The sequence below is a fragment of the Pseudorasbora parva genome, chromosome 20, assembly GCF_024679245.1.
Source record: "Pseudorasbora parva isolate DD20220531a chromosome 20, ASM2467924v1, whole genome shotgun sequence".
Lineage (NCBI taxonomy): Eukaryota > Metazoa > Chordata > Actinopteri > Cypriniformes > Gobionidae > Pseudorasbora > Pseudorasbora parva.
In genome coordinates this window covers 19,816,561-19,835,546 of record NC_090191.1, presented here as the reverse complement: position 1 = coordinate 19,835,546, position 18,986 = coordinate 19,816,561, and the positions used below count along the sequence as shown (strand labels likewise).

The window sequence follows — 18,986 nt, the reverse complement described above, 5'->3', positions numbered from 1 at the left end:
AGTCTGCCTCAGTTGAAATCTTGTTCTGGTTTAAAATCGGTTGAAAACCCCTTTTTGAAAGCCAGGGAACCCTAGAATAATTGCCACCTTTCTCCTCTCTAGCATTGACCCTGCATACAACACAGAACATAACTGATTTGTACACTACATTTGGAATGAATAAGAACAAATACATAACCAATGAGCGCAAGTTTCTTAAACACCCCCATCTAAAAACAGACAAAAAATATATTTTATGGCGATTCAACCAATGGTGTAGCCTCAGCATATTAAGTTAAGATAAGATCAATTATTTTCAAATAATCACAGGCTGTGTTGACATAACATTATCTGAGACATAAGATAGTCAGACATATCCAACAAAGAAGAGAATCCCAAACGCAACGCTGTATCCCAGAATCCTCCATCATGAGTAGCTCATACGGAGCTCTTGCTGTGTGGCGATAAAGCAGGAAGCTTCCTCGCGGCAGCGGCACTCACTGATGAGCATCGATCGGTACCGCAACGCACTCTCCCACACAATGCCTCAGCTTTATCTCTGATTGAACATGTGGGAAACGAAATAGAGAGACAGACAGACGTAGAGGAAGAGCACCGGGCATCCGGAGGAGTCTGGGACACGAGATAAGCCCGTGCAGGCGCTCTAATAAAGAAGCACGGAGTGTCTCGCAGATGATAACACTGAGAATGGGCGCTAAGGGATGCTGCGGGGATTGGGTTGTTGTTAGCATGTGTTGCGTTAAAGCTCTGTGTAATTGACAGAGCTGTTCTATTTGAACCGTGCAAACTCAACACTCTCCTGTCACGCCACAGACAGCAGAAGTTGTAATTATTTTCTGTCAAAACACACTAATCTGACCCTCTAACCCTAGTATGTGAATAGAAACTGCCATCACTCTCTCTCTCTCAAAAAAAAAATGGTTCATTGGAGGTACAATTTTGTTCCTCTGGGAACAAAATGTAGAACTCTACCTTTAAAGGTACACAATTGGTCCTTAGGGTACAATTATACCATTGTTTTCCTCTATAAATGTGACTCTATTCACCAGTGACGGCCCCTCATATCTAAAAAGGTATATTTATATCTAAATTTTTAGATTTAGATATACTCAATTTTTTTTTTTTTTTTTTTTTTGATGAGTGCATGAAAGGAAGAGTAAATTGATTTTAAGTTCAGTTGTAAAACTGATATTTCAGGTTCTAAAATATTCTGTAAAAAAATAATAATAATAATTATATATATATATATATATATATATATATATATATATATATATATATATATATATATATATATATATATATATATATATATATACATATATATATTCTAAACCATATCCACATCTTCCGTTTAAAATCTATATTCACTATTTTGATCATTTCAACCATAAACAGCCTTCACACACAGCACAGTATGCTGAAATTCACACAATTTATTAGTTGTAATAATTTTTCACTGATTCAAATTGAACATTTGAAGTTTTTGTGGTTTAATTATAGCCAATGTTACCTGATGTTCTTTCTTTGTTCTTCAAGGTTTCGAACAAGAATAAAGAGGATAATTAGTGCAATGATTTAAGTATTTATCTGTCATAAGCAATAAAGCCATACACTTTTTATTTCTTTTCTTTTTTTAATGCGATGAGAATTACCATGGAAACAAATCATTTTTGACTCCAACTACATGAACAGTTCTGTAGAATCTCAGAGTTGTCTTCTTGTGAATATGATAACTCCAACATGACATGAACACAGTTTAAGGCTAATGAACTATATTATTTTAGAAAAGTTGATGGGAAATGCTTTCTAATGCAAGCATCGCTATTACTATTGGTTCAACATTGGCATGCAGCATTTGTGCTATGGAGTTTATTAAATGAATGATACATAATGAATTAGAATTTAATCTAGTAGAAAATTAAATGTAAACAAACAAAAAAAAAAATCTGTACCCACTTTATATTAGGTGGCCTTTACTACTATGCACTAACATTTAAATTAATAATTTGATACAATGCACTTATTGTGTGCACACGGTTTTTACATTGTACTTACATATTTAAAATTACATGCATGTATTTAATTTCTGTAGTTACATTGTAATTACACAGTTTACACTTCCCTTACACCCAACACTACCCTTATACTGACCCACACCACCACACATGTCCCTAACTTTACCTGTATCCCACCTCAATATCAGCAAAATCGTTTTGCAAATCAATATGAACTCAATTTTTTGATGTAAGTACATAGTACTTAAGGACACCACCTAATATAAAGTGGGACCAAAAATCTTTGAGCAAACGAGGAGAAAAACCCCCACAAATTATTGTGTAACTCGACCAAAACCATATCCAGATTTGTAAAAACAAAACAAACGCTATAATAAACATTTATGTGTCTTTCGCGTGTCACACACATACACACACACACACACATATGCTATAGACATATTTGATTACGTGAATTATCGTGGCATGGAATAACTTAATTCTCTTCTCATGGATGGAATCATATTTCAGCTGTTGATGTGTGATCGCCCTCTCCATTGAGAAAAAAAAAAACCCTGTTGAAATAACACTACAGTTTATGTTCAATTTGGACCAATTCTCTGTCTCTCTCTCTCTGCCTCTCTCACAGAACGATCAAGGTTGAAGTGTATGACTGGGATCGTGATGGCAGGTAATGAACTGTAAACTGTCACATGAAGCTTAAAATACTCACCTGACACTCACTGCATACATCCAATAATTATATGGTACAGATAGCTAAAGTCTTCTCGGTGGGACACAGGAATTGAGCATGAAACAAATGAGAATAAAATATTTGAAAATGTAATTGTGATGTTTTATCTCACAGTTGCGGATTTTTCTCAGAATTATGAGACATGTAAACTCACAATTGCGAGTTAAGTCAGAATTGAGATATATGGTAAAAATCAGCAATCCTGACTTTTTTCTCACAATTGCACATTTATATTTCGCAACTCTGACTTCTTTTTTCATAATTGTGAGATATAAAGTCAAATTATATGGTGGAAATTAAGGTTTAAGGTTTATTTCTCACAATTCTGACTTTAAAACATGCAATTGCGATCTTATGTCACGTAAGAAACAAAAGCCAGAAGTGTGAGATAAAGATAATTTTTTCCTTTGCCACATTGATCCATATATGCACAATTGATCCATCAATTGTACGGAGCCTCTAAAAGGACATGGTCAGATGGGAGGATTTTTTTTGTTTGTTTGTTTTGCAAAGAAGCACAGAAGCATTGAAATATCCTTGTTCCCACTCTTTCATATTTTTTTCCCATAACCATGTCCCCTTAAGGGCTCGTGTTTCTTTCCAGTATAAACCATAACTGCATGTAAATATTCATAGACACTTTTGTAGATACATTTTTGACTGGGGTTTGTTATATGTCTTTGTAAGTATTTTGGGGGTTTTTATGGAACCCAAATAAAGCCTGATCAGTCCATCACACACATATAAATTAAATTATAGTGATTTAAAAGGATTTGGTGGGTGCTTTGATCTAAAATAATTCATCTTTTAATTCATATCATGATAAAAGGCTGTGTACTCTCGAAAATTAGAGAGCTAAATGATGTAAATATGCCACACTTTAGTTTAGGGTCCAATACTAAAATATTAACTGCGACTTTTCCTTCAATAAACACTTAATTGCTGCTCATTAATAGTTATTAAGGTAGTTGTTAAGTTTAAGCATTGGGAAGGATTAATATTATGGTCATGCAGAATAAGGCATTAATATGTGCTTTATAAGTACTGGTGAACAGCAAATATGCATGGTAATGTGCAACTACTGTAGATAATAATGTGAATTTGACCCTAAACTAAAGTGTAACCTGGAAATGTAAAGCTCATAATAAAACAAATGTAATGTTCTCCAACAATGTTCTGACAAATCTTTGTAAACGTGTGTGTGTTACAGCCATGACTTCATTGGAGAATTCAGCACAAGCTATAGAGAACTGTCAAGAGGCCAGTCACAATTTAACGTGTATGAGGTAAAATACATTTTAATAATTTGCAGAGCTCATTAACATGGTATTTTTCAGAGTAAGTGTTCACATTATAACAAATATAACTTGCAGTATACGACTTATAGGCTGCAACTTCTGAATAAGTGAGAAAATCATGGCACTTCCAGACAACCTGTGAAAGGAATTCCAGTTTGTGTCTACTATTCTCTACGAAAAACCAGAAAAGAACTTGACGGACCTTAAGAATTATGGATAACTAGAAACACATAAAGAAAACTGAAGTGTAGCTGGTTTCTTCAACACAATCAATTTTGACATGAAACATTGTTCTGCTTAATGTACAGTAGACCTGCATATGAAAGACATTTGGCTCTGGAACATTTAACCAAGATTTATTTATTTATTATTATTATAGGTGGTGTTTTTTATTAGTTCACATATAATGTTAGTGAATGAGCTTGTCATGATAATTTTCCACCTTCTTTATGGGCACAATAACATTTACTGATAATACAAATCAATAACAATAAATATATTTGAAGTGAATTGTTTGCAGCAGCCTTTTCAATGCGTGGGACTTAGATACACAAACACTAGATATTTATATTATCCATTTTTGCTGCTTTATCTTTAATACCTTTATGTAAACGTTCTCTTTACATGTGAAAAATTCACAGTCATTCACAGGCAGTGTTTTATTTTTTATTTATATCATTTTAAACTGCCACATCCTTCCATATCAGTTACATTATGGAACATTTGCAAAACAATCCAAGCTAAAATATGCAAATATCAGACAGAAATGATCAGTGATCTTGTTAAAATTAATCTTCAGATGCCCGTTTCTAACATTACAGTCCTTCAGAAAGATATGCAGAGATGTACATTCTAAAAAACGCTGGGTTAAAAACAACCCAAGTTGGGTTGAAAATGGACAAACCCAGAAATTGGGTTGTTTGAACCCTGCACTGCAAAAAAAAAAAATGCTTTTCTTACTTAGTATTTTTGTCTTGTTTCTAGGCCAAACCTCTAAAAATTCTTAAAACAAGATGTATTTACTAGATAAGCAAAAGTAATTGTTTTGTTTTGGGAAAAATAACTTAAAATTACGAGAGTTTTTAATTAAAATAAGCAAAATAATCTGCCAGTGGGGTAAACAAAATAATCTTAAAAAAAGATTAATTTGCTTATTTCTTACTTAAAACAAAACGTTAAAGGGCTTGTCCTTTTTCAACCCAACTTGGGTTGTTTTTAACCTAGCATTTTTTTTTTTAGAGTGTAGGTGCTACACACAGCCAGGAACATCAGGGTTTTGACTAATTTCTTCTGCATTTTACTTTCTATAATATAGTGGTAGTTCTTCTAGTGTTCAATACACACATTCATGGATCTTGGAGTTGTTTTTTGCAGCTAGATTCATTAAATACTCCTTTTGGAAGTTTTGAGTTCTGAAAGTTCAAGTTTTCGTATGACTTCTTTTATCTGAAATGATGAGGGAATATGTGAATTTTCAGATAACAGCATTCAATGCATATTGCTTATAAATGTACCCATTGTTTAAGTTAAAAATAAATGAACCATCAAAAAATATAACCATTGCTGAAATAACATGATTAATGAAATATTTAGTCAATCTTAGATAGCATCTAGCCCTGAGACTGTTGCCCCTATCAAAATCTAAATAACAAATCTGAGAGAAATTCCAACTTTTGATGAAGGGGTGAGATAAAAATGGCAAAATCAATGCTTTCTCAATTAGAGTGAGTCATTTCACGCTGACATTTAAGAGAAACACTCAGAATTTACAGATCTGGAGATGTTAGCAAATGATCTCACCCCTCGGGCTCTGCATTTGTTCATAACTCATTCAGCATTGGTGTGTGGGAAGAAAAGATCATTTATTTTATGTTTTCATATACGTGGCTCATATGTCAATGATCATCAGTATAATCTCAGTCTTTTGTTGTGTTTGGTCTCACATCATTTTCTACCCTCTTGTTTTGTTTTCCCTTTTCCTCTTTCTCCTTTTCTTACATGCACATATACACTCCATGGTGACACTTTTTTATATATCAGTAAGGACTGGAATGTACAGTTGTGGTTCCAATTCAACTTTATAACAACATAAGGTTTTTAAAGTGAAAAAGAAAGAAAAAACAAAGAGTGAAGGAATCAATTATAAATGTATTCATTTAAAACTAAAAAAAAATTAACTAGATAAATCACTTTAAAATTACAAATAGAAACTTGTTAACTCTTTATTTAATTAATGTTTAAAATATTGATTAAATGTCACAATAAAATAATACATTAACAAAACATTTTTGAATGCTATTTTTGAATTGCATTTGTGGAAAGTATTGAGCAATTTATTTTCTTAATCTTTACTTTTTGTGTAATTTGTTAATAATAATATATAATTTTCCTTTCACAAAAGATGAATTCGATATCCGGAGTGTCTTTGTTGGCACAGGCTATTTACACCTACTCCGCCCAATGACGTATGGTTGGTCCAGACAAAATGACAGAATATGCTAGATTAAAGGCACAATATGTAGTTTTTTCACCACTAGAGGTCGCCTATTAAATACGAAGGACGTCGAGATTGAGCGCTGAATCTTGGGAGTTGTTGTCTTCACCTCACAGCCGGTGGAAAAGTATCGGGAGAGGACAGAAATCATGTTCATGGATGAGATTATTAACGTAGAGGAGGGCTGAGTGTTGTGAGCTGAAAGAGGCCGCTGAAACGATTGCTAATTAGAGACGAGCGCAACATAGCTATGGCTCGACAGCAGTGGGACTTTTAATATGCCACAGTTGCCGCTTAAGCTTCTTCTAGTCAAGCTTAAAGGGTTAGTTCACCCAAAAATGAAATTGATGTCATTAATGACTCACCCTAATGTCGTTCCACACCTGTAAGACCTCCTTTCATCCTGTAAGACCTCCGTTCATCCACAGTTTAAGATATCTATTTATTCCGACAGCATATCTAAGTGTATGCACACTATACTGTCCATGTCCAGAAAGGGAATACAAACATCATCAAAGTAGTCCATATGAGACATCAGATAGTTAGAATCTCTTGAAGCATCGAAAATACATTTTGGTCCAAAAATAGCAAAAACTAAGGCTTTATTCAGCATTGTCTTCTCTTCCACATTTGTTTTCAAACCTCACAATAAAGAAACAAACGGTCATGAATCAGCATATTGATTCATGATTTGGATCGCGTGTCAAACTGCCGAACTGCTGATATCACGTGACATTGGCGATATGTTGGAAATATGTTTTAATGTTAGTCTGTGCATTCGCTCCGAGGCTTTTTAGACACTAGTAGCACTAAGCTTGATCCATATTACAATATCATATTATTAATAAATGCTGGATGTATGGCTTCTATTGCTAAATGGAACGCATTCATTTTAAAACATATTGTATGATGGTTACTGGTTAAAAATTGTTTATTTCTCTGGATTTCAACCTTCTTGGAAACATCTAGGATAATGCAAGTTTGTAAAAATATATAACACTGTACAAGTGGTTTTTAGAAGTTTTAATCCAAAAATCGTACAACAGTAGCAGTGTAGGGGTATGCCGCATGGCAGAGTCCTGCACGGGTCCATTTTTTGGAGACCCATCCCCGCCCGTACCTGCAAGGTTTAGCACCAGACCCAACCCGTGACCCGTGAAATTATCCAAATTAAATCCCGCTCAGACCCGTTAATATTTGACCCGTTACCCGACCCGTGCCCGCGATAAATCACACACGCTAAAATCATTCCAATTAAAATGCTTTATTTTTTTTATCTTGCACCTCTCTCAACATCACAACAGCATCATGACTGGGCTAATGAAACAGGCTGGGCCTTTAAAGATTTGTCATCAACAATTTTATATACTCTCTACTCACCAACTTTACTTTTACTTCATCCATTGCTACTCCTGCAACGCTCGCTCCATCTGGGATACGAGAGGCACAAAAGTTGCACTGTCGCAGAGGTGGTGATGTGATGGCTCAAATGGCATATCATTGTTGCGTGTATGTGTAATGGTAATTTGGACATAGAAATTGTAATACAGAATGTCCGGGGGAAGAAGGAGGCGGGAACCGTCGAACATTTAAAATACTTTAACCAAAAAAAAACGAAAGTAACGTAGGCAGCCTCTCACGGACAACTGCCGCACACACACAAATAATAAAACGTAAACACAACTCAACGTCAAATTCAGGTCTGGTGATATCTCGTCCTATTGGTGTCGCTCGTCCATATGCCTCCGAGCTCCCTCATGAGAGGACTCGAGCTGTTTGACTCGCAGGTAACGTTCATTTGCCATCACGCCCCAGTCTCGCTCACTCTCTCGCTCGTCCCCCTCGCCACAGAAATATTGCACATATTTTCATCCGTGCTACTACCCGCCCGCACTGAGTTATTTATCCGCCTGCATCCCTGCCTGTGAATTTTATAAATGTCACAATCCACCCGTTTTAGCCACTTTTATGTGGGTACCCGACCCGTTGCAGGACTCTGCCGCATGGTGGAACGTTTTAATGCAAATCGACCCAAGTTCGAATCTGCCTGTTGCCGAACTTCAACAACTTTTACTTTGCAACTTTTCCCATCACATATCAGATTGGAAAGGCATTTATTTTTCAATAAAATTGAAGGATATATTAGAAAACTGGTAGTAATGTGTCTAATGCATGTTTAATAATAAAGTGTTCGGTTATATTTAGTGTAAATAGAATATAGTTGCTGTTTAGAAGTTTTCTACACTGAGTGTAGAAGGGCAGTCAATACATCTAAATTGTGTAGCGTTTGTAGTCATTTTATACAAATTCTGTTATTCTTTAAGCAATTACATTCACTCATTTTTTCTGCACAGGTCATAAACCCTAAGAAGAAAGGCAAGAAGAAAAAATATCTCAACTCTGGAACCGTAAGCAAACATTTTGCATTCTTGCTAGGTGTGTGATTTTGTTCCTTTTTCTGTGTTGGAGAGAAACTAAAAGTAACATTGATGCTGGGTAATATGACAAAAATTGTATATCACTGCATGTGTACATTTATTTCACGATACACTGTCAGAAAAAAGGTACATTTCTGTCACTGGGGCGGTACCTTTAGGTTCAAAACCTAAAAGGTACTAATATGTACCTTTAGTTTAAGGTTCTACTATTTACCTTTAAGGTACTAATTTGCACTCTTAAAGTACTGATATGTACCTTTTTAAGGTACTAATATGTACCATTTGGGGGTGAGTAAGGTACAAAGATGTACCTTTTCACTTTTGTACCTTAGGGTACCACCCCAGTGACATCTGTACCTTTTTTTCTGAGAGTGTACCGATATACATCACAATATAGTTGTTTTTGCTGGAAATTGGGTTTTTCAATTGTGCGAAAATTTGAATGACAATTTCACTGTTGTCAATCTCTGGCTAGCTTGTAGCTTGACAAGATACAGTTTCAAAGAAGTTTCCCCATCATTTTTAGCTGCTGTTTTGTTGCGTATGCTTGAGGCAGTCTCTTTACTTAAATCAGTTTCACTTAGAAGAATCAGTCAATCGCTGATATAACGACATGACAGCACAGGGAATCACAGGGAATCATGGGATTTTCTTGTTTCCAGGTGACACTGCTATCATTTCTTGTGGATACTGAAGTCACCTTCCTGGACTACATCAAAGGCGGGTAAGTGACGTTTTGCTCATTTGCAAACACTCTTCTTTTACAATCTGCTTCTGAGGTGGGAACCCCAACAGACAACACATGCTCCTGGAAAGCAAGTGACTTTAAATTCTCACATTACCAGTGGTGACAACACAGCAGGATTTGGCAGTACTCCCAAACCGCCCAGAACGTAGCCTGCGTCCTCAACTGCAGGTCTCGACAGGTTCTTGAAGTCCGTTCTGAGTGCTTCTTGGTAATTACACTGGCAGTATAGATGAAAGACATCATGCAAAAAAGCCGGACACCATGACTGATCAAGTCCATTCATGGTAGATGATAAATGAGGTTGGGTTGCTATTCTTAGCACAGGTGTTTGCTATGTGTGTGCGATTACATGCGAGGGGTAGGCAGGGTGCATCCATGCATGGCAGATCACACGCCCACGTTGAGCGACGCTTTTCATTATGGTGGCAAGAGGGAGGCTGACGGTCACCTCTGCTCTGACACGACACCGCCAGACGTCCGTTTTAATGGCTACTCCTTCCTTTTAGTCGGAGATGTTGTGGTGAAAGGTCAGTGCGCTTGAGATGAATTTGTCTGCAGTCTGCATGTGTCTCTAGCACTTGCTGTACTGGAATGTCCAGCTCATCATTTATCGATCCCATCCAATTAGAAAGCAGAAATCATAGAATGAACACTGCAAAAAAATGCTTTTCTTGCTTAGTAATTTTGTCTTGTTTCTAGTCCAAACATCTAAAAAAATCTTAAAGAAGTATTTACTAGACAAGCAAAAGTAATTGTTTTGTTTTGGGAAAAAATAACTCAAAATTAAGAGAGTTTTGCTTAAAATAAGCTAAATAATCTGCCAGTGAGGTAAGCAAAAGAATCTTAATTCAAACTTCATATGAGTTATTTTTTCCCAAAACAAGACAATAATTTGTACTTGTCTAGTAAATGTTTCTTAATATAAGTATTTTTTTGATATTTTGACTAAAAACAAGATAAAAATACTAAGTAAGAAAAGCATTTTTTTTTTTTTGCAGTGAAGAACTTGACCGCTAATAGAGAATGATGGTTGGATGGAATAATTTATTAAACTATGTTGTAATTATAATTTCAACAAATTGTGGTAATTATTATAATTGTTATTATTATGATGTTCCAAATCCATAAACTGGTATACAATGCACTTTTTGACTCTTCACATGCAAGCTTTATAAGAGGTGAAGATAATCAGTGAATAATGAAACCACTGTGAATTACAAAGAAAGAAAGAAAGAAAGGATGAACCTTGTAAATTCCTTTTACCAAGTGATTAGAAGTGTACTTTGTATTCATGCTCATTTCAGGTTTTATTTGGTAAATGTATTTTTTGGTAAATATTTGACAAGTCAAAGCTGCTTCACAGTGTTAACAGCAAAATAATGCAACAGAATTTGTTTCGGCTGTATAGCCGTTCTGGTGAAAACGGTGATGTTATCAGCTCATTTCAGTTATAATATAGTGTCAATGCGGGCAGATTAGTAATATAGTTGATTATTTGGTGTCCCAAACTAAGCAAACCAAAAGCCAAAGGGAACAGAGGCGATGGTGGCAAGGAACCAAAACTCCATCAGATGACAGAATGGAGAAAATGGGAGAATTAGCCTCCGTCGGGGTGCCAGTTCTCCTCAGGTCAACGAACAAACAGTGTTTGATTCAGATTCAGGCAGCATTACAAGTCAGGAGTCAGACTAGATCGGAACATTCAGAATATTTGTCCTGTTCTATCTGGTCGAAGACCGGAGTCATCACGAAAGATACAGTTTTGTTGAGGATCAGTGCCACTGGATGTTATGTCAATGAGGCCTTCACAGAGGAAAGTCTAGTTGACACTGCCATTTTCATAACACAAATTAAGATATTTCTGATGAAATCCAAGAGCTCATTTACCTCTAGACAGCAATTTAATGAACACTTTCAAGGCCTAGAAAATTTATAAAAACGTGGTTAAAATAGTCCATGTGACTCAAGTGGTTCAACCTTAATTTTATGAAGCAAGAATCCTTTTTTTGTGCGCAAAATAACAACTTTATCCAACAATTTATTCATGTCTTTGTTAGTCTCCTTAGCTGTCGACGTACTAAATACACTCTTAGAAAAAAAAAGGTTCTATATAGAACCTTAAAACTGTCACTGTCCCGCTTACATTTACTTCACTATATTTCACTTAAATCCTAATGTAATCATGACAAACTATATATTGTTGGAAAAGTCTAACACTCCTGAGGAGATATGTGTCCATTGTTTTATGATAAAAATTACATGATGACAGTAAAATAGTAATCTTGACAAAACACATAATTTCTTGACAAAACACATATCATTTGAAAGGAGTCTCAATGTTCCATATTTGGTAAATGTTTTGTGATGGAAGTGAAATTTGGGGAGAAATTTACAGGAAAATACATCAAATAAACAATCAATGGAAATTAAATGACAACCGGTGGCTATTTTTGGTATAGCGCCTAAACACAATCTTATGGGGACTTCAATTTTTGTGATATCAACTTCAAATTTGGAACACAATTTGGTTAGACATATGGCTTTGATTTGATAGTAATTTTAGAGTAAAACTTTTTTGTAAAATATTTATTTTATATAAAATAAAAAAATATTTAGTACTGTATTTTCAATAAATTTAAACTTCCATAACTTTTCTATTATTTTATATTTTGAAATGCTTTCACTTCAGCAATAATCTGCTGATTGTCATCTTTTAATCAAGACCAAACTTAAGTCTTCTAAGTATTCCAAAGCAGTCATGAATTACAGCCCTTTAAGTTTGGATAGTGCATTTTCATGACTATTCCCAAAAAGGGGGGTGACAGTTAAGGGGTTAAAAAAAGGTTATATCGTGTGTACGTATTTGGAACCTCTTAAAGGTTCTATATATAGATCCCTTTTTAAGAGTTCAATCAAAAGAACCCTTTAGGGTTATTTGTAACCAGGAAAAAGGTTCTATATGGAACCTTTTAGGGGTTCATTCATCATTATCATTGGGTTTGTCCTTTCCAGAATAAGTATTTCATATTATTGACAAACATTTCACTGCATTATTCAGTGTATTCAAGTGCATTATGAATGCATGTGAATGATCACAACATTCAAGATATGGGGGTTAGAAAATGTATATATTTTTTTCTAATTTTATGTAGTTAATCAATATCACAAAAAGATTGTCATGTTTTTTTTTTTTGTTTAGATTTTCTCCTCCAAAAATCAGCATGATTAAAATGTGATTTTAGGTTACTGCAACAGTTAAATAAAAAATAATTTAAGTACAACTACAAAATATTGCAGAGTAATGTAATATATGAATGAATAATAGCCTAAAGAACCTTTATGACAAAAAGGGTTCTTTCTTGTCATTATAGAACCTTTTTAGCATAAAAGGTTCTTTGGAGTTGAGTAAAGAACCCTATGGTTCTATATCGAACCCCAATGAACCCTTTTTTCTAAGAGTGTACAGTGCAGCGCTTCTGCGATACGTCAGAACTACGCCAGAATGCCGGTTTACCATTGGTCAATGCTATTTAATTGAGCACTACGAAGTGCATGCGTCCAACGTAAACCACACAGGACTGATACAGGCATGAAGAAATAGATGAATGAAGTCGCTATGTTTGTTTTAGTTTTTTTTTTTTTGCGCACAAGAAGTATTCTCGTCGCTTAATAAAATTAAGGTTGAACCACTTTAGTCACATGGACTATTTTAACAAATAGTTTCTGGGCCTTGAAATTGTTAATGACATTGCTGATCAGAGGTCAGACAGCTCTTGGATTTCATCAAAATATCTTAATTTGTGTTCCGAAGATGAACAAAGGCCTTATGGGTTTGTAACTATGGAGTTAGAAATATGACAAAATGATCTTAATTTGAATTGTATAAATCAATACACTTGTCAAATTATTGACAAGTGTAATCTAACAAAATTGAATATTATGTTGCCTTTTACATAGTTCTTAATTTGAATTTTTAAATGTTGAAAATTGAACATTTGAAATTGAACACATCTGAAATGTTTTTATGTCGAAATTGTATAGACATGTATTTATCAAACAGCAGATATTTTGTTCTGAATGAATAGACTGGAAATATTCAGTTTTTGAAAATACAGATTCAAGAATTCAGATGAAGAAGAAATTCAGAACATCACATTCAATATTCTAAAATTCAAACCGCAGAAATTCAGATCTTACAGAAAGTAGGCCAGAGGTCATCATCAGGGAAGAGTAAAGGATGTCAGAAAAGTCAAACGGAGCACCATCATTTCATTTCATGTCCTATTTGTAATGGAATAAAGAGAAATTATCAAACGGGCCTTTTATACTTTTTCGTTTAGTTTAGATTAATGCATGGAAAATGAGATTTTGGCTAGATTTCTAATTTTTCGTGTGGTTTACCGCACAATTAAATAAAACAGGCCGGGTGCTGATTAATATTTCATATATCGGATACACATTTTTTTTCTGTGAAACGCATTAAGTTGCACTGAAAAGTTCCCTGATCTAGGACCTGCCCTGTACAGTTTAAGAAGTGGTAGCCTACTACTGCTATAAGACTATTATAACTTTGACTACTATTATATTAGACTACTATAACAGACCTGTGCTGAATCCGAAATCGCCCCCTATACCCTCAAAGAGGGCATTATTTGAGGGGACAGCTATTATCCGAAAACATGGACATGTTCGAGTGCACCCATTCAACCCCACACCGCAATAGCTATACAGCCGATGTACACTCAACGGCTGTCCGACTTCATGCACTCGTTTTCATTCACTCTTTCAATTTAACTGTGTTAGTGGACTAAAGTAAGGAATAGTGAATGAGGGTTTAGGCGGCGATTTTGGATTCAGCCCTGGAGAACGACAGGTGACGTCAAATGCGGAGATTTTCTTGACTAATCTGTGTTTTGTAAACTATGCACGAAAAATTTGAATTAATCTAAACTACCGTAAACAAAAAAGTATAAAAGGGCCGTTTGATCGTCTCTTTATTCCATTACAAATAGGACATGAAATGATGGTGCTCCGTTTGACTTTTCTGACATCCTTTACTCTTCCCTGATGATGACCTCTGGCCTACTTTCTGTAAGATCTGAATTTCTGCGGTTTGAATTTTAGAATATTGAATGTGATGTTCTGAATTTATTCTCCATCTGAATTCTTGAATCTGTATTTTCAAAAACTGAATATTTCCAGTCTATTAATTCAGAGCAAAATATCTGCTGTTTGGAAATACATGTCTATACAATTTCGCCATAAAACATTTCAGATGTGTTCAGTTTCAAATGTTCTATTTTCAAAATTTTTAAATTCAAATTCAAAACTATGTAAAATGCAACATAATAACCAATTTTGTTAGATTACACTTGTCAATAAATCAGATTTATACAATTCAAATTCAGATCATTTTGTCATTATTCTAGCTCCATATGTAATGACATGAGGGTGAATAATAAATGACAGGATTTTCATTTTTGGGTGAACTAACCCTTTAAGTAAGTAAACAGAAATGCAGGCACGTGCAAATACAGTATGCGCATTTATATATTTCATCTTATTTTTCAGAAGACAACTCCCAAAGCGATGTTAATGGCTGCTGTTTTTCGATGCATGTCATTGTGTGAACAGCTAGAGTGGAAAGTTATGTAGGGCTGTAAATGGATTTTGTCGAGAACTCTCTCGCATTACGTAATGGCAGCCACGTTTTACGTTTCCCTATTTATGCACATTTTTTTCCTCTGCCGTGATAAAAGCTTCCCTGCACCTGTTGGCTGTTGCAGTCTGAAACACTGTTAGTGTAATTCTGCATGACAGTGTTTATGCTGTAGCCCACAGCAAAATATTCACTAAATGAGCACACTTACTGGTTTGGAGCAAAAGTTGGTACATCTACCTTGCTTGCTCAATACCACGTTGAGATAGTTAGAGAAGTTTTCAATAGGTACAAAAGTTATATTATATTTTAAAATACTTTTCCGCCTCTCGAATCTAGTTGTGAGAAACACGTTTGAAATCTTTGTAAAGACACTTGTGACCGTACAGTATATCAACTGAATTCTATATATTAATGCTCCAAGTTGCTTGGCAACAGCAAACTGCCTGAAAATAAAAATCAGTAATGCACTATAATTATTTGACATGCTGTCTTGCCTAACAACCTGCTTATGTGATTTTGTTTAAATGTAAAAAATATATAACATAATTTTTCCACAACCTGCAGAGGATAAAGTGGTTTGGAGAATGAATGGATTTAACTTTTTTAACCAATCATAATCCACATCTGCTTCATTAAATGAAATATGTTTTTTTTGTTGTTGTTGTTGCTGTTGTCGTTTTAGATGTATACATCATCTGAAAGCTTTCCATGATGTATGCTTTGTTAGGATAGGACAATATTTGGTCGAGATACATCTATATGAAAATCTGAGGGTGCTAAATATTGAGAAAATCGCTTTTAAAGTCGTCCAAACGAGGTTCTTAGCAAAGCATATTACTACTAATAATAAATGTTTGATATATTACGGTAGGACATTTAGAAAATGTCTTAATGGAACATGACTTTTCTTAATATCCTAATGATTTTGGCATACAAAAAATATTAATTTTGACCCACACAATGTATTGTTGGCTATTGCTACAAATACACACAAGCCTGGTTTCGGGGACAAGGGTCAATTTTTACATTTAAATTAAATGACTCAAGATGGCTTAAATTAAATATTTATTTCATTTACTTCCGTAGACTTTTTATATCTAACTAATATCGACTGTATTTAATATGCCATATTTTTGACCTGCTATTAGGCCTAATGAATGCTTTACTGTGATAAACAGCTAGCGTTTCTCCCTTATCTTCTCGCTCTTTTCTCCTCTTATCTCTCTCGTCGCCATCTCTCTGTCATCTGTCTTTTTTGTGGCGTCCCTGAGCAGTGATTGACACTAGTGTGGAGTGCACCTCATTAGCTGCGGGAGATGAAGAGCACAGCGCTCTAGAGAGACAGCCACTGTGATGAAGAACAATCCAATCAGTTAATTGGTATTAGGGAGCCCTCAAGGAGAAGAACTCCGCAAGCATCTGCAGTCGTAAATTACAGCTTTGTGTGTGGAGTTATCTCAAAGGACAGCTGTTGTCAGCCATGTTTTTGCGCGTTTGGTTGACGATTTTGCTCCCCGGATTGAGCCACGCTAACAGCTGTCTTTTTACATCATGAGAAAAGCTCCCCAGATTCATTAATTATTTTATGCTGTTGCATGTTAACTTGGCTCTTATTTGCTTTAATCTAATCTACTGGGAGTTCAAATGGCAGAATGGATTCAGTACATCATCAGTATTCCGTCTGTTAGCTTAACAACTAATGAGCTCTCACGTGCCACAAAATAACCTAACCAGCATATATGATGTGACGGAGCACGTTTACACGCACACCAGTTCACCGATAACTTACAAAAAACCTGTTTTATGTAAACTGATAACCAGGCAACGCAATGACTCTGGGCCAGATTTACTAAACAGGGCAAATTAACATGAGAACGCAATTCCAAAAAAGCGAGGGTGGAAAGCTCTCTGTGTGATTTACTGGTGACGCTCAAATTAAAGAACCCAGATGCAGCTGGATAATTTCCATAATGGCCAACGCAATATACCAGGAGCAGCGCAAATTTTAACTTGGTTTAAAGGTGCCATGTGTAAAAATTTAGGTAAAAATATCCAAAAAATGACCTACACGCATCAAAAGAATGAGAAGAAATAAGGGCGATGATGTCATTAAAAAAATGCTGCAGAGATATCAACCTTAATTAGCAGTAGCATTACTAGCCCCGACCCGTCAGGTATTGTAAAACCAGTCTCGGCCATGGGAGGCGGTATGCGGGCAACATAACCACCAGCCAACCTGGCGTACTTGAACCTGATGTCAATCGTGTGGAAAGTACAGTCCACTACTTAATTTCAGTTCAGGGAAGAGAGCGGACAGATGGCCGAAGCCCATGGCCCCTTAAATGTATCTGATACGATAAAAATTGCTGTTTTTACCTGACCGGAAAAAGCGGAAGTGCGGGCGCCCGGCGACTGTGTTCCTTACCGTCATAATAAAAGTCCGGTACTCGCGAGCCGTTTAGAATAGGCACCCTCCAGTGGACGAAAAGTTGCATAGTGCACCTTTAAAGACATGCTTTTGGGGGGCGGTAAATCACCTTGCATGATTCATTTCGATACTCTCCTCCCATAAATGTTGCGTCTGAAAGGGAAACTCCTACAAATGCAATAAGGTCATTTGCAAAAATAACTCTGTCCATGCCTTTTCAGCGCTAATTTTTTGTTGCGTGTCTTTAGTAAATCCTGACGGTAATGGAAAAAAGGGGTTACGTTTGGAGCAAGGTGTTAGTAAATCTGGCCCTTTATTAATGAATCAGGTTATTTCCTGGTAGTGATTTCAAAAACGTAATAATTTACGTATCTGACTCTGAGACTCTGACTCATTTGTTATGTCGGTTGGGATGTAAAATAAAGCAATAAAACCAGAGAAGAATATTGCAACATGTCAGCGGGAAACTTACGATCAAGCGGCAACCTCCCGCGATCTCTCTTGAAGCCAATACGGAAGTAATGTAAACTAATTCCTTAACTGGCCACTAGAGGCAGGCTCCAGAAGGGAGCAGAATCTCATTGAGCCCCATGTTAAAATTCTCAACTTTACAGCAGAAAAAAATAACATGTTTACAGCCTGGGCTGTAACAAAGCCAGGGTTGGGTCTGCCTCCTCCGAAGGCAGCGCTTGCAGGTTCACCACCTGATCCCGGAAGGGAGTGGTAGGAACCTTGGGCACATATCCGGGCCGGGGTCTCAGGACGACGTGAGAGTTACCTGGCCCGAACTCTAGGCACGATTCGTTGACCGAAAGTGCATGCAGGTCCCCTACCCTCTTGATCGAGGCCAATGCCGTCAGGAGCACTGTCGTCATTGACAAGATTTTCAACTCACAAGACGCCAAGGGCTCGAAGGGAGGGCTCTGAAGTGCTCGGAGCACTAGAGCTAAGTCCCAAGAGGGTATCGAGGATGGACGAGGAGGATTTAGTCTCCTCGCACCTCTGAGGAACCTGACGATTAGGTCGTGCTTCCCCACGGACTTACCTTCTACTACATCATGGTACGCTGCTATTGCTGCAGCATATACCTTGAGGGTGGAGGGAGACAGCCTTCTCTCCAACCCATCTTGCAGGAAGGAAAGCACGACACTGATCGAACACCTTCGG

General features: G+C 36.2%; 1 protein-coding gene across 2 annotated transcripts in view; it reads left to right on the top strand.

The window, feature by feature from the left end:
• The window catches only part of LOC137048825 (copine-8), a 180,814-nt gene that overhangs the window by 121,257 nt on the left and 40,571 nt on the right, over window positions 1-18,986 (top strand). For both annotated transcript variants that reach the window (XM_067427123.1, XM_067427124.1), the window contains 4 exons: window positions 2,647-2,688; window positions 3,962-4,037; window positions 8,898-8,951; window positions 9,644-9,705. In XM_067427123.1, the coding sequence (XP_067283224.1) occupies window positions 2,647-2,688; window positions 3,962-4,037; window positions 8,898-8,951; window positions 9,644-9,705 (234 nt within the window). The remainder of the gene's footprint in view (window positions 1-2,646; window positions 2,689-3,961; window positions 4,038-8,897; window positions 8,952-9,643; window positions 9,706-18,986) is intronic.